Raw genomic sequence first — 14,886 nt, 5'->3', positions numbered from 1 at the left:
GGGATTTTAAATTATTCTTTATGTTCATATATTTTTAATTTTATATCTTTTTATTTGTATTATTGTTTTATTTATTTCTATTTTATTGTCTTCCTTAAATGTAATCTTTAAAGATATTCACTTGTGTCACTTGAAACACTCTGTCCTTTACCAGAGATGTATGCTAGAGTTTTGTATGTTTAATAGCCAATACTGATTTCTTTTTTCTTCTATGGTTAAAAAAAAAAAACAAAGCTGGGCCTTAAAATTAGCAGTCTTTAAAAAGACCTCAACCTTATTCCTACCTTCCCTAAATTCCTATCTCTCAAAGTCCAAATCTGCAACACCTGGCTCATTGTCGGATGAAAACCCTGAAGGGTGCTGAATGAATGAATCCATCTCCTGTTTGTTCTATGCAATTAACCTGTGACCTTCTAGAGGCTCATGAACAACATGCTATCTGTTTGGAATAGCCATCTGTGTTAACAACAGTTTCGTACATTCTACTAGTACCACCTTATGTAAGCACGTCCTATGAATCATTTTGGGAAGATCACGGCCACGTTCTGTGCAGCTGAGATTGAAGTCCCAGGATTCTCTACATGAGTACTGAGTTGGTAGGACATTTTGTTTCCTGGAAGGGGCTCTAAATGCTAGACATAAATCTCACCACTTTCCCAGACTAGAAAGCATTCCGGAAAACCATGGTTGTGGAGCACTTCCTTAGCAAGCGGCACTGTCAGAATTTTCCTTCTCACTTCCTCACCCAAACCTTTCCTCAAAGAACCAGTGCTTTGAGCTACCCAAAAAGCTTTCCAGGTCGTTTTGTGGTACTTTAGTACTGAGACTCTGATCCAAGCTGGACATCACAATCAAGACAGGTATCTTCTGTTTGGCCTTCCTCAGTTTTACAGTCTCTCAATGACTGACTTCTGTTGTTTGGTAGAATTTTAGTACACTATCACCACACAGTTTCTCATCAGTATGGATTCTATTCATTCATTGCTCTTATTTCAACTCTTCCAAGCTAAGGGTGACACTTGTTGAGATCTGAGTAGATCAAACTGACCTCTTTGTCATTCTCAGGAAACAAATATTTTTGTTACCCTCCTTGACCATGCAATGGATTTAGATACTTCAAGTCTTAGTTAAGAGCATCTCCGTGGCTCCTTCTATGTCTGTCCCAAGCCTAGGAATAATCAACTGTTGTATTTGTGCTTATGCAGTGCTGTTTACTCTTCTATTATAGCCCACGGTGTGTTGTGGATTATTCGTGATTTGTCTCTTTGCCCTTTGAGGAGAGCAATTGTCAGATTCACCTTTTGAATCCTCACAACTTAGTGCAGTTGTGGGGTTATATGTACTCAGATGATGTTTAATGATTGCTTCACTGTGTAAAAACTCTTTACATATCATAATAGTTTTAAAAATTCAAGAAACACTAAATTCATTCAATTTCCTTTAATGAGTATTTGTTATAAAAAAAAAAGAGGTATAAAGTCCTATTCCCAAGGCTAAACCGCTTATTAACTTAAATCTTGAGTTTTCTGAATTACCCAATTTGAAGTAATTCTCTTTATACCTGAAAAATTGTTTTATTGCAATTTTTGAGATAAAAATATGTATTGCAAGAAGTATATGACAAACGTTTCAAGAGTACAAAATTAGTTGTAGAAATAATGTAATTTACTGGTAAACCCACATTATATTAGAAATGTGCAAAGCCTTTTGATGTAAAAGTTTCATTTGTTGTTTTTAATACTGAGCACCCATTTTTATAACTTAGCTTCCCATGAAGAGGTAACTGCTTGCATGCATTTTATCCGTCCATTACATAAATTCAAGCTCAGTCATTTCAATGCAATAACAGCTCACCACTCTGAGATTTGAATTGTAATGAATCCGGTGAAAAGGATTTTCTTTGATGGATTCCAAAGTTAGCCAGAACTTTTAATGTTAAGATGTAACAGCCCGTATGGTGTTCTATTTCCCTCATTTCTATCCGACAGGAGGCTAACCGCACAATTTCCCTCACGTTTCTCATTCAGAAAAAATTTATATATTTGCATTCAGAATTGTCCAATGATTGCTTTTTTTGTGCTGATGGTTCATTTCCTGACGTCAAAGTGGCTCTCATAATTTTCCTTTAAGATCAGTTTATTGATTTAGAATCGTATACGCTTTATCTTCTGGTTTCTGGATTTTCACTGAGAACGACCTTCCCTCGATCGTCTTCTAGATCCTGATTAGGGAGAAGGCAGAACATATAGACTGTAAATGTGACGACAGTTTAGAGTTTAAGAATATGATATTCCATGCATAACTACATCGATAAAAGACCATCATTCCTTACTTTAATAAATGTTAGATTACATTTCTTAATATCCTCTATTTATGATGATGAAATAAAGGCTATCTGATCAAAGGTATAAGAAAATAATAAAGTGGCGATTTTAATTCTTCAGAAAATTTTGTTGAATTTGGATGTTTAGAAGAAATCCCTGATAAATCCTTCAGTTAAAAATTATTTGTACAATTAATTCTTTAATTTCAAATGTCTGTATTGGATTGGGTTAAAATCAACTATGCTTATAATGCATTTATAAGCCTTGCGACTTTTTTTGACTATTAGGATGTAATTATCTTAGAAATTTCAAACACATAATTTATTCTAAGTTCCACAAGGACAAACTTTGATTTTTGAAAGTATCAGAATATAAGGTAGCGTAAGTGGAAGATTAGAAGATGCACATAAGTATAGTTATGAAGAAAATTATAGTGTGTGGGTGATATATACATGTATCTAATCTACACATTATATCAAAACTTTGTACCTAGTTATATTAAATTTCTGTATGTGTACTGGTTTTAATTAATTTATGTTTCAAACTGTAGCCACATCTTAAATAATATTTTTACAGAGTTCAGGTCCACCTGCAACCTATTTTTGCTCTGCTCTGGTTTTCAGGATTTCTTTTCAACTTAACTCTACTTGAGTCTACCTCACTGCTTCATTATGTCTAGCAGTTTACACGGGTGCAATTACCTTTCCTTTCACATTTGTTATTCTTAGAATTTACTAATAGTGAATAATATGAACAATTTATTTTCTGATTCTTATCATCAAAATACTTTGTCTCAAAGTTGGCTAACTTTTCTTCTTGACAAGAAGAAATATATTAAACCACTCTCCTTTTCTTTGGTTTGTCTTAATACAACAAACCATGTGTCATATATGCAAATTACTATAGTCAGTATATTTACCTTGAACTCTTTTGTTGGCTTGCATCTTCCTCACAGGTGTGTCTAAAATTAAATAGTTGCAGTTAGAAATACTTTGAAATGATGGCTAACATCACAAAGGAGATTGTAGATGAGCGGAGAAATATAAAATTTTAAGTAAGCATAGCTTAAACATGTAGATTTTCTTTAGAAGTAGTGAGTCTTCTGCATTGGCAACAGAAAAACAAACATTTTTTTCCACATATCATAACGAATGTTCACTATTTGCAAAACAATTGTTTCATTGTGGCATTTGGAGCCCCGTATAATGTGTCATTTTTGCATGAGTAAGTGACTTACATGAGTTTATCACCCTTTTTATAAAAAGCATTGCTTTATGATGAAGAGATGTTTAACATTATATAAAGTTTAGCAGCAGTATCTTCCCAGAGATATCCGCTCATTTCTCGCGTCATTCCTATTTGTGATGTATCAGACTTCTGTTTCTGTAAAATTCTCATTGTAAACTAATTTATAATTACCTTATAGAACCTGAGGACAACAAAACAACATTGGCCTAATAACTTTAGAAATATAACAATAAGCATTCAGGAAGTGAGCCAACATACACCCAAATTTAATTCCAATCCTGCAAGACCATTTAGAAAATATGAACTAGAAAAAAATAATAAAAGCTTTCATATTTAAGAATTTCAAGTGTTTCATAACTATGAAGTTTTTCATTGTTATGGTTACTAAGTATTTCCCAATTCCTTGGTTTTTGTTTTTCATTTTAATTCATTGACGAGACCACCTGGTGAAATGAAATTCACATTTTCATTCTGTTGTGGGACATTTGAGATCAAAGAGTATATGTGGTTCCTACAGTGACTTCATTTTTCTTCTTCCCTTTCTTTATTTTTTCTCCAAATTTTGACTTCTTGCTTTTTACATATTATCTTACTCAACAATGAATTCAAAATTTTCTATTTTATATATATATATATATTTTCAATTACCTGAAATCTCATAAAAAGTGAGGCATAAAACTATCACCAACAGTAATTTTGGCTGAATGATATCAACTAAAAAAATAAACATTCAAATTTTTTTCAAGAATTCTGTTTCTATGTAGCATATTTCCAACGTGTCTCTTTTCCCCCCAGAATATAAGATGTATAACCATTTATCGTACCATATTAGTACTATAATAAAATTTAGAACTATAGAAAACCTTATTTGATTGGATAGTGGGGGAAAGTTTGTGTGATATAGGAAAGTTAGAATTACAGAATATGCTCCCATTGATATATTTTCCTTAACTTCAGGATTATTTGGTAACAAAATAATGGCTTACAAAATATTGTCAGGAAAAGATGGATCCAACTATTAATTAGTGAATAAGAGGATTATAATGGACTTATTAAATTCCAAAGAGCAATTACTGTACAATTTAAAACAAGATCATAAATGTAGCATTACTTTTCTTAACAAGCCCTTTCATTCAAATTTTCTTTCACAAATTGGGCTGCATCCAATTAATGTGCATATAATTAACTAACTTGTTAATTTATTACGATTTTGCTATGACAATATCAAAACAAGAAGTGTTTATTGTGGCAAACAAACATCTTTAGAAGAAAAGCTTGATTAAAGTGCAGAAAATCAGATATGCTCCCAGTGGCTCTCTGCTACCTCAAAATGAATGACAGTTGTATTAGGTCATGTTTAGAGAAGCAAAATGTGGAAAGATAAACTAGTCATCTGAATGATCCCACACAAATGCCCCTCTCCACCACGTTTCCTGAAATGTGCAAAGTGCTTCAGCCCAATCACTTGCAAGATTTTTGCATTTTTACATGGATATGACTTTGGAAATTTAAAGTAGCATGTAAAATATCACTTTATAGACCTTGCTAATGTTAATAGGCCATAACACTGATTGTAGCTAACATTACTGAGAGCTTATATGTGCCAAACATTATTCCAAGCACTTTTCGTATGTTAATTGATTTATATGTAAGTAACATTACTAATCCCCACTTTTGAGCTGAAGAAAGCAAGGCAGATAAGAATCCACCTAATTTAGTTCGGGTGGGAGAGCAGATTGGAAGCCAGACCTACAATCGGATTCCTTATTCTCTATAGAGGCCGTAAATCTTTACATGATATACTGGAAGATTTGTCAAAACCTTCCCAAATAACTTTTTGTTGTTCCATTTTCCATAGCCTGATATTTCTCTTAATTTCTTTAGCAGTTTCAGTAAATACAGTTCTACTTAAGATAAGCATGAAAAACTCTATGCTCTATGTATTTCATGAGAGTATTTTTCAGTTGAAGGCTCTGAAGCCTTTCAGTCACCATTCACAATATTAGTACCGAAAAGACCACTTAGTAGTCATGATTTAAATGATTGAAGAATATATTCAAGTCATCAAAATGTACTATATGTACCCTAATATGAGCAGTTCAGATAGAAAACTCCAAGCTTTGAGATGAAGACTATAGTTTGGATACAGATCAATTATCTATACTCGGAAACGAAAAAAGCCAGTCTTGCATGAGGTAATCTCTTCACACCAGCTTCTTTGTAAATTGGTGTCTCTTAGGATCTAGGTCAGAGGACGCTTGTAACTCAGTGATGACCCAATGGTTTTATATGGCTGGAAAAAAGAAAACTAACATGTCCAATTAATGTCCGGATACTAGTAACCATACTGCTTATATCGTCTTTCTTATGAGAAGAAAAAGTTTGAAAATGTTTTGACAAAAATTTATGATGTGGCATTGTGGAAACTGATAGTTTGTAGACATATAGAGAAACCAAACACTGGGAGCTAAAAAAAATCAACCTCTCTGATGAACAGAAACAGGAGTTAAGGAAAGATTCCATTAACTAAAATTAGAATATCATGTTCTTAACTTGTAGCAGGTGTATCTTCTCTTGACTGAAGTTATTCTTAAGTACTTAGTTCATTGTTTACAACGGGCTTGTTAACAGAGGCTTATTAAAGGGGAAGAAAACATACTTACCTAAAGTTTAAACCTAAATAAATTAAAGAAATATATACAGGTGCAGCTACTAATGGATTCATTCTCTAAAAAGCACTGCCATTCCACAAAGCTGTTTACTATGGCAAGGACTATAAAAAAAAAGAATTCAATTTAATCTTTATAATGTTTTCATCTCTTCCCTCAAATCCTACATTTTCCTAGCAGGCAGTTAAGCATTTGGGGGTAGATGAGTGAATTCTATGTTAGATCTTACAGGAACTTTTCGTTCAGTTATGGCTTCGGGTGTGTCACATACTCCCTACAGTCTGAAAGGAAATGGTGTATTTTTCAGACACACGTCTTTCTATTAAGGGGAAATTCGATCAGTGGTTAAATAAAAATGATTTATTTTTAGTATCACTGAACAGTCTCAACACTATATATTTTACCTATATCAAAATAAAGAATAAAGAAACAATACCTGCCAAAAATACACATGGTCTCAAAAGAATTTATATCTTCTTTGACACAGTGATATAATTTTTAAAATTTTAAGCAGAAAAGCCATATTTGGCCATACTTTGGATAAATACCAAGCTTCAATTGTGTCTCAATTCATAGTGTATTTCCAGGAGCATATTTGATTTTTCTAAACAATTTAAATACTTGTTTCTCTAAAACAATTGGTCATCTAAATACTTTTGTTGTTAATAAAATGAACTAGAAATTCGTTTATTCAAATGCCAACTACCTAAACTATACTTTATTAACATTTACTATTTCTTTGAATAATTACTATTTAGAGTTTGTGTAAGATTTTGAATTCTTTTTTTTTCTCCTTTGCTTTTAAAAGTAGGTCCTTTTAACGCCATAGACAGAGAACATTCCATATTTTAAAGATTAAGATTAATTTCATATGCAAAATAATTTACATCTCCAGGTATAGATTATCACTCAAACCGTTAGAAGAAACAGATGCTCATTCCCAAGAATGTAGTTTTGGAAAGGAAAATTACTAAATGCACTGTTTGTTTGTTTTTTTTTGCTAGATCTATGCACTTAAAAAATCTATAAACATGCCTTTTATTATTGTTGTGGAGGCAGTGAATATGTTTTTTTAAATATCAAAAGCATGTCAATTTGGGCTCTTTTAAACAACTACCAATTTTAAAAGCATTCCCCTTTCACATATTTAAGATATGCTTACGATGATCTGTATCAAGGCAAAAACATATTCACTGCTCCACAAGCTTTATACCATAGAACTTTTTAAAGACTGTTTAAACTAGTAATCATTTCTTCATAGCTATGACTTAAACTACCGTTGAACCAATCAATCTAAGACAGCACATGATGTTGTCTTTTTAACCTAACTAAAAAAAAATCTGTCTGAATGCTCTCAGTCTTTAAAAAGTTGAAGAACTCAGTCTCTGGAACCTGTTAAATGGGTTAGTTGTTTCCCTTTTACTAACCTCCCTGAAGCAGTCTTTTAATTTCTTCATCTTCAAGTAAATGACCATCACCACCTTCAATGAATTTGGTGACCTTGGTGACCTCTGAGAGGATACATGTTTATAGCAGAAATTGGTTTATGTAATAAAGACAGGAGACTTGATGTATATCTAATGGTGTCTGCCCAAGAATGAATTCCAGACCAACGCTCAGTTCTTTCTTAGTTTTTAGTGCTGTTTTCTGATAAACCAATGTTCTTATAAAGCTGATGAATAGTATATAACAAATATATAAGAAAACAATCAATAGGACTGTCATTTCAATTTCATTCCCTATCTTTGGACTTTTTTCTTATGTTGGTATGGAACTTCAACTAAGGAATGAGATAGAGTAGAAAACATATAAAAGGCCTCAAAGATTATATACAGAATTTGATACAGATAGCTTAGGTGAAGTTACATTCTTATTTTTCTAGACATGCTGACCTTCTTGCAACAGTTTCTTGAGAGTTTCTTCCGTTTCTCCACCACCAGTAGAAATCCTGGTGTATTTTATTTCAGGACCTAAAGTAGGGACAATTTAAAAAAGGTCTAAAATGGGGGTAGGCAAACTTCCTCTGTAAAGGGCCAGATAGTAAATTTTTTAGATTCTGTGGGCCATATAGTTCATGTTGCAACTATTCAACTTTGACTCTGCAGTGTGAAAATAGCCATAGACATTATATAAATGAATGGTCACATTGTGTTTCATCAAAACTTCGTTTACTTAAGTAGGTGGCACGGACCATTGTTGCTTACTGCTCATTTAAACAAATACTGATAAGATAGTTAAATTCAGAATTTTAGCGTAATTCATTGGTAGGAGACTAATGCAGAGGTTTATTGAAATTATTGATCAATTGTTTTATACAAATTTACCTATATTTTGGTATGTAGATGTGTAGAGCTTAAGATTAATGGAAAATCAAAGGAGAGAATAGTTTTTCTTCTAGGATTCAGTAAACTTATTAATAAATAGCAAAGTGAAGATAGTGTATTATATAATATGTATGCATACACACAGTCAAAACACATGCTTATAGATTTGCCCACAAATTTCCATTTCAGAGAAAAACATAGATTATATATTTAGAATCGTATCATTTCTGCCAAAAAAGAAATGAAGTAACTTTAGTAACTACCATGAAAATGACTTAGTTTTTCTAATGACTCTTATAGAGATATTTTAGGATTAACTATGGTTTGGTCTTTATAATGTAGGCATAGTTCCGTATATGGAATTAAAGATTACCTGTAATGATTCGTTCTTCTCGTGTCTCTTTTTCAGTTATTTCCACAGGCACTCCATCAATGATTTTGGTGTATTTTTTAATAATTGGTTCTGAGAGTAGGGGAAGAAAAATGCATTGGATTTATCCCCATAAGGTGTCTAAACTGCCATAAGCTAGACATTTTAATCATTAAATATTTTTCTCAAAGCAATACCATTTAGAATTCAATCATAATCATTTTGGGGACATATCTCAAATAAATTCAGGCTAGCACAGGTGTAAAAGGTCGTAGTTACGTTCCGAATCTTGGGTGAGGGAGAAGGCCAGTTGGCAAGCTAACTCTCCACATCATACTTGTTTCCTGACTGTTCAATGAGTACTTATTGAGAATTCATGGAATTATACATCATTAGAATGAGAGCCCTATAATAAGTCCTAGCAGTGGCCATTTTTTCTTCTATTTCTAAGTCCAATATATTCTTCTGTATTGACGTTATTGTTACCATTATGTTTCATAATCATAACTTGCACATGCAAAGTAACAACAGTTTTGTTGGACCTGACGACTTAACGGTTAAATTAATGCCAACCAGATGCATCCAAAGGTAGACTGTACTTTATTTGAGTGGCTAATAAGAACCCATAACTGAGAAAAGTATTCTCACAGCTTATATAAGACAAAAGCCAAGAGAAAATATCAGATGTTCAATATATTTAAATGAACACTATTTCAAAATGGTCACAGTGATCCTGAGCTGTAGGAAACATACATAACGCACCTCCATGGATCACTTGAGTTACTGTTTCCCCTTCTTTAATCAGTCTGAATTCAGGTTCACCTTCAATTTTGACCTTCGTTATTGTGGGTCCTGAGGCATTGTTTTAGGAGACAAATTATCATGTTAAAACAGTCCTTTAAATTTAGCAGAACAGAGGTTTATTTCAACATTTGCTGTTACTCAAAAGTCAAAGCAGTTTCAGGCTTTACAAAGTCAGGTTTAACTTTTCCCATTGTCTTCAAATTAGGCAGTATTTATGAGAACAAATGATTCAGTCTGTTAGTGTGCCGCTAAAATGACTTTCATCTGTTTTAGCATTTAAATTAATGTATAAATCCATCCATTCGTCCTTAGTTGTAAAGTATGATCATGCAAAGTATTATACGTGGCGATGTTTTGTGAATTAGGATGTACAAATTTGAGCTTCTCTAATGATAACTAGTGTAGATCTTACTTTCTCATACTGATATTGTCTATTGCTCTTTCCTTATTAAATTTTTAAATTTAATTTTTAATCACTCAGTGTTTTACATTTTTCATATAATGGGCATAAGACTGAACATTTAAAACTCCCAACTTTACGCCTACCTTGAAGATACTGAATTTCAGGTTTTATGGGAAAATGAATTTGAGTGCTTACCTTCTGTATGCGAATGACCCAAAAATTTACTAGTTAATAATTAAACAGTCCTTCAAATGCAAAAGTTAAACACAGGTTGCATTTGACTTGCAAAATGATTTTACTCCCAGAGAAAATCATTTTGAATGTTAGAAAGCTGATTACTACATTAGTTAATCAAGACTATTTCATAGAGGAGAAGAAAAATAAAATTCAGTACATTTAACTCATACTATAATACCCTTCAACAGTTGAATGTAACTATATTTGCTTATCTTTAAGAGGATTTATTTGCTTGTCCAGAAATTGTCAATGTACACCACTACCCAGAATTAAATAGTCTACAGCAATCTACAATAATGAAAACAAGAGGATAGTTCTTTCAAACATTAAGTATTTTGCAGGATAACATTTGACCTATGGGGCCAAGGGATTTGCGTATCAAAACATATGACCAGGTTTCTAAGGTGTAGAAATTTCAAATGGAAAGTGCACCTAAGGAGTTTAAGAACAGGAAATGAGTTAATAAAATATCCAAATCGACATTTCTTTTGAAGAGCCCACACTGAAATTTCAGAAACCTCTTCATCATCTTGCTCTATAAAGGTGGGGATTTTTACCAAAGAAGCATTTTTTCATATTTACTCCCAGCACCTAGGAGAGTTCAATAGCACATTAGGTGCTCAATAAGCATTTGTTGAATTGAATTTCAGTTGATTTATTCTTAATTCTATAATTTGATTGAGTACCTTTTATAAGAAACATCTTAATATTGTGTCTTTGAGTCTCATTTATTTAGTGACAATCCAAGGATCATCAAAGAACCTGCAGAAGTTCAAACAGTGAGAAGAAATGCCGGGAGCAATCTTAGAGCTGTACGATTGTAAATGGCTGCCAAGATAAGTATTTGTTTCCTTCACTATGTTACGTGGAAGTAAAACATCTGAATTTGTGAACTGAAGAGTTCAAAATTTTTGAACTGAAAAGCACAGGTGACATGACCCTATTTTTCGTTCTTGTTCCCGTTATAAGAACTCAGATGGAGTAGCTGGCCCACTGTGCTCCTAATTAAAGAAAGACCGAGACGATAGAATTCTGCTAACAAAGATTGGAAAGATAAATGGATTGAATGAAGAAGCTTGAAAGAAAAGAGAGGAACCTTTGAATATCAGAACAACAGCACATGAGAATGACTGATTATGGAAGCTCTGTACAAGCGATAATACAAACTCTTAGGGAATCTAATTTTTAAAAACAGTACAAGAATTTCAAAATCAAACGTATTACCACGGATCGCTTTATCATTTTTCATTAAAATGAAGAGAATCATTTTCTCAACAAAAATTTCTGTGATTTTATTTCTTCTTAAAATACCAAATTCTCTTTATTGATATATAAAAGCAATCAACTAAGGGGATAATATTTTTTAAAAAATAACCAGAGATTTCAAAGAATACCTCAATTTTAAGTCACAAGAATAAATAAAAATACAGAAAATTAATTAGCTAGGAAATAAACTTTTAAGTCATGGCTTCTTTTAAAGGAACAGAAAAAAGTATTCAAGAAGTTACCATCTCAATTCACAGAATGAGAAGAATACCAAAATCAAGAGTACAATAATAGTTTTCTTGAGATTCAGTTGAGGACTTTCTTTTTTGGAAGACTGTTTCTGTCCTTTTTAGAGAATAAAGAAGATAACCTAGTGTTTTCTTTGTGGCGAGTAACCACATTAAGATGCTTAGATACAGAAATAAAAAATCCTTAAGGTCTAATCCTTGGCAATCACTAAAATATATGAAATAAGTTGGCATCAAAGATGTTGGAGTTGGCTAACATAGACAGTAGGGGTAGAGAGGAAAGTGACTATTTAATATTCTAGCCAGAAAGATCAGAGGGAAGTATACATATTTGTTTAATACACATATTATATATGTGTATATGAAAATATTTATATTCTCATATATATAAATTCAAGGCTAGAATTAAGGATTTTAACGTTTGACTCACTGCACCAGCTACTTATTTCCTCTTCTGTTCCTGGTGGTCTAATTTAAAATTATGCCTCGTGTGGTTGTAATTTTAAAAACTTTCATCAACGTACAGCTCCTTTGCTCTCATAGGTTGTTGAATGAAAAATGCCTGCACTTTTTTGGTAGAGCCTTTTCTAATAGTACAAAAGAGATGCATATGGAGAGATTGGAAACAAAGCTATAAAATGCGTCTGCTTTCTGAAAGAGTCTAACTGCAGTAAAAAGGCTCAGGATTTATTTGTTTAGTGAGTATCTGGGTACTAGTGCTAATGCAATGGCCAATTAGGTTCTAATGAAATCAAGTACAAGCAAATGTACTGAAAGTATTAGGAATGCACGCTCTACTCTGCTAAATAATTTGCATTCTGCATTCTGCAATTACATGAGCATGCCATTGGTACAGAAATTTAGCATGTTAGTTTCAAAAAGAATGTAGATACACTCATAGAAATCAGTCCATTATATGGATTTTTTTTTTTTACAATAAAAGGAACCATGTATAACATTGATTTTTTACCTTCAGTTTTGATAATAGGCTGAAGACTGCCTTCAATCACTTTAATTTTTGGTTCCACAACTTTGGTTATAATTTTAGTTGCTGAAAGTATAGAAAGTGGAACGTAAATGATGTTTACATAGAAACAACCTGAACCAAATTGTCCTTTTTTGTCTTTGTTGGGTACTAAGTTATCTGATATGGTAATATGTTCAGGCAGTCAGATACAGGAAATATTCATGGTACATTATCTAGTATCTTCTCATGTCCAGATGGTGAACTCTGATGTCCAGTGACTTGGATTTGCTCCAGTGAGATATATACTCACTAAGTGAGGAATTCTACCTAGAAATCTATAATTTTGAACTGCACCGCTAAAGCTCTTTACCGTCTTTTGTACTTCTTGAAAATATTGGCTGCATAGCAACAGAAGACAAATAAACATAATTAATTTCATGTAATTCATAATATCTTAAATTGCATTGTTGGATTCTTTCTCAATTAGAAGAAAAAACTAAAAGGAAAAGACAATATATTTTTTTCATGCATTTGATAACAGTGATGTAGAAAGGAAAATATGAAAAATAGTTCAGAAGACTTAAAAGTAAAAATAAATTTCAGCCGGCCAGATATGAGCCCTAGCAACAAACATAATAATATGACCAGTATTTAAGTTCCAGTATTCAAGTTCCAGGCTAAAATGCCTTTAATTTTCAGCTTTATCACCATATTCAACTTCTTTTAGTTTATAGATGTATATTTTTAATGAATGTCATCCACCCAACTAAGATAATGTGCAAAATTTATTTAAGATAGCAGCCAACTATTTGGTTGGCTTTTTGTTGTACAGAGTAGCTGGAAATGTGCCTCTGGAGCCACACAACCAGAACTCCTGGCTTTTTGTCATTTCCAACGAGAAGCTTTAAAAGATGGTTTCGTTAGATAATGGAGCACTAAAGCTAACTGTGCATTCACAACAGATGTGATCACACATTAGAGGCGAGAGGTTAGCACAGTTTGGGTTTCTGTCACATTCTCCCTCAGGTTTCTGAAATATTTACCAATGTCAATTTTTGAATTAAAATGGGTTCTAGGCCTCAATTGTGACTCTATTTCAGTCACTTCAGATTTTATTTCTTGAGATCTCAAATTATGAAGTGCTAAAATATATCAAATCTGTGTGTCTAATTATTTGATTCCTCAGATGGTCTTGCCATAGAGGAAGCTTTCCATGAAGGTCAAATCCAGAGGTCTCTGACAACTACGAAAATAGTAGTTACTTTTAGTTTAATTTTCACTTCATTGTCAAGAAACTTGAAGTTTAGGATGTTTAGCTGGTTGGCAGTTTTGTTTCAATCTTGCTTTTCTGAAGACTTGTTTTGACAGATCACAGATTTAGGATTAAATACTGATATCATTCCTCTTCACCTCAAATGTTATATATTTGACAACTTATACTAAAGAGCATTTTCCCCCAACAATTTAAAATGCATGGTATTTTGGGGGCACAAATAGTAAAGAAATTTTAGAGACAAGTCAATAAAGGAACATAAAAATGGAATCTTTGGTTTAATTAGTCTCTACTTCTATTTAAAGTATGCTTCTAAATAACAGCGTATCCACCTGGGGAGGAGTTAAAGAAACATCTGACATCAGAATGTAAATTTCAGGGCTGTTTCAAGAGCTCTGAGTAGGTAGGCAAGATTCAACGGACTTGCTTAATTTCACAAAATGTAATATTCTCTGTGAGTGAGGATCCTCTTTGTGAGTAAGGATCTAATTTTAGTAGAGGAAAACAAAAGAATTATAATATTTTGGCTCATTGTAAGCAAAATATTGCACCAACATATAGAAAGTGGTGGACCTACCATGGAAAAAGTGGGAAAGGTAAAGAAATGTCGTGTAGATACACATCTTTAGTGGAGAAAGATGACATAACATTTCTGATAAATACAGCTCATGAAGATTCTTTAATTTGTCATAAAATATAGCTTTAACAGGATCATATACTTCCATACTGGAATTTACACCATGTCGAATCATA

At 32.6% G+C, this 14,886-nt stretch overlaps 1 protein-coding gene across 5 annotated transcripts in view; it reads right to left on the bottom strand.

The window, feature by feature from the left end:
• Positions 1–1,425: 1,425 nt before the first annotated feature.
• The window catches only part of POSTN (periostin), a 33,104-nt gene continuing 19,643 nt past the window's right edge, over positions 1,426–14,886 (bottom strand). The window contains exons 17-23 of one of the 5 annotated variants that reach the window (XM_046663655.1): positions 12,864–12,944; positions 9,698–9,787; positions 8,939–9,028; positions 8,134–8,211; positions 7,669–7,752; positions 3,244–3,285; positions 1,426–2,221 (exon numbers count right to left, since the gene is read on the bottom strand). In XM_046663655.1, coding sequence (XP_046519611.1) covers positions 2,184–2,221; positions 3,244–3,285; positions 7,669–7,752; positions 8,134–8,211; positions 8,939–9,028; positions 9,698–9,787; positions 12,864–12,944 — 503 coding nt within the window. In that variant the 3' untranslated portion in view covers positions 1,426–2,183. The remainder of the gene's footprint in view (positions 2,222–3,243; positions 3,286–7,668; positions 7,753–8,133; positions 8,212–8,938; positions 9,029–9,697; positions 9,788–12,863; positions 12,945–14,886) is intronic. The other 4 variants (XM_046663658.1, XM_046663656.1, XM_046663659.1 and 1 more) reach the window with 4 other exon arrangements.

This window comes from Equus quagga, chromosome 6 (assembly GCF_021613505.1).
Source record: "Equus quagga isolate Etosha38 chromosome 6, UCLA_HA_Equagga_1.0, whole genome shotgun sequence".
Lineage (NCBI taxonomy): Eukaryota > Metazoa > Chordata > Mammalia > Perissodactyla > Equidae > Equus > Equus quagga.
Note: the sequence above shows the minus strand (reverse complement) of the source record. Positions and strands in the feature narration are given on the sequence as shown.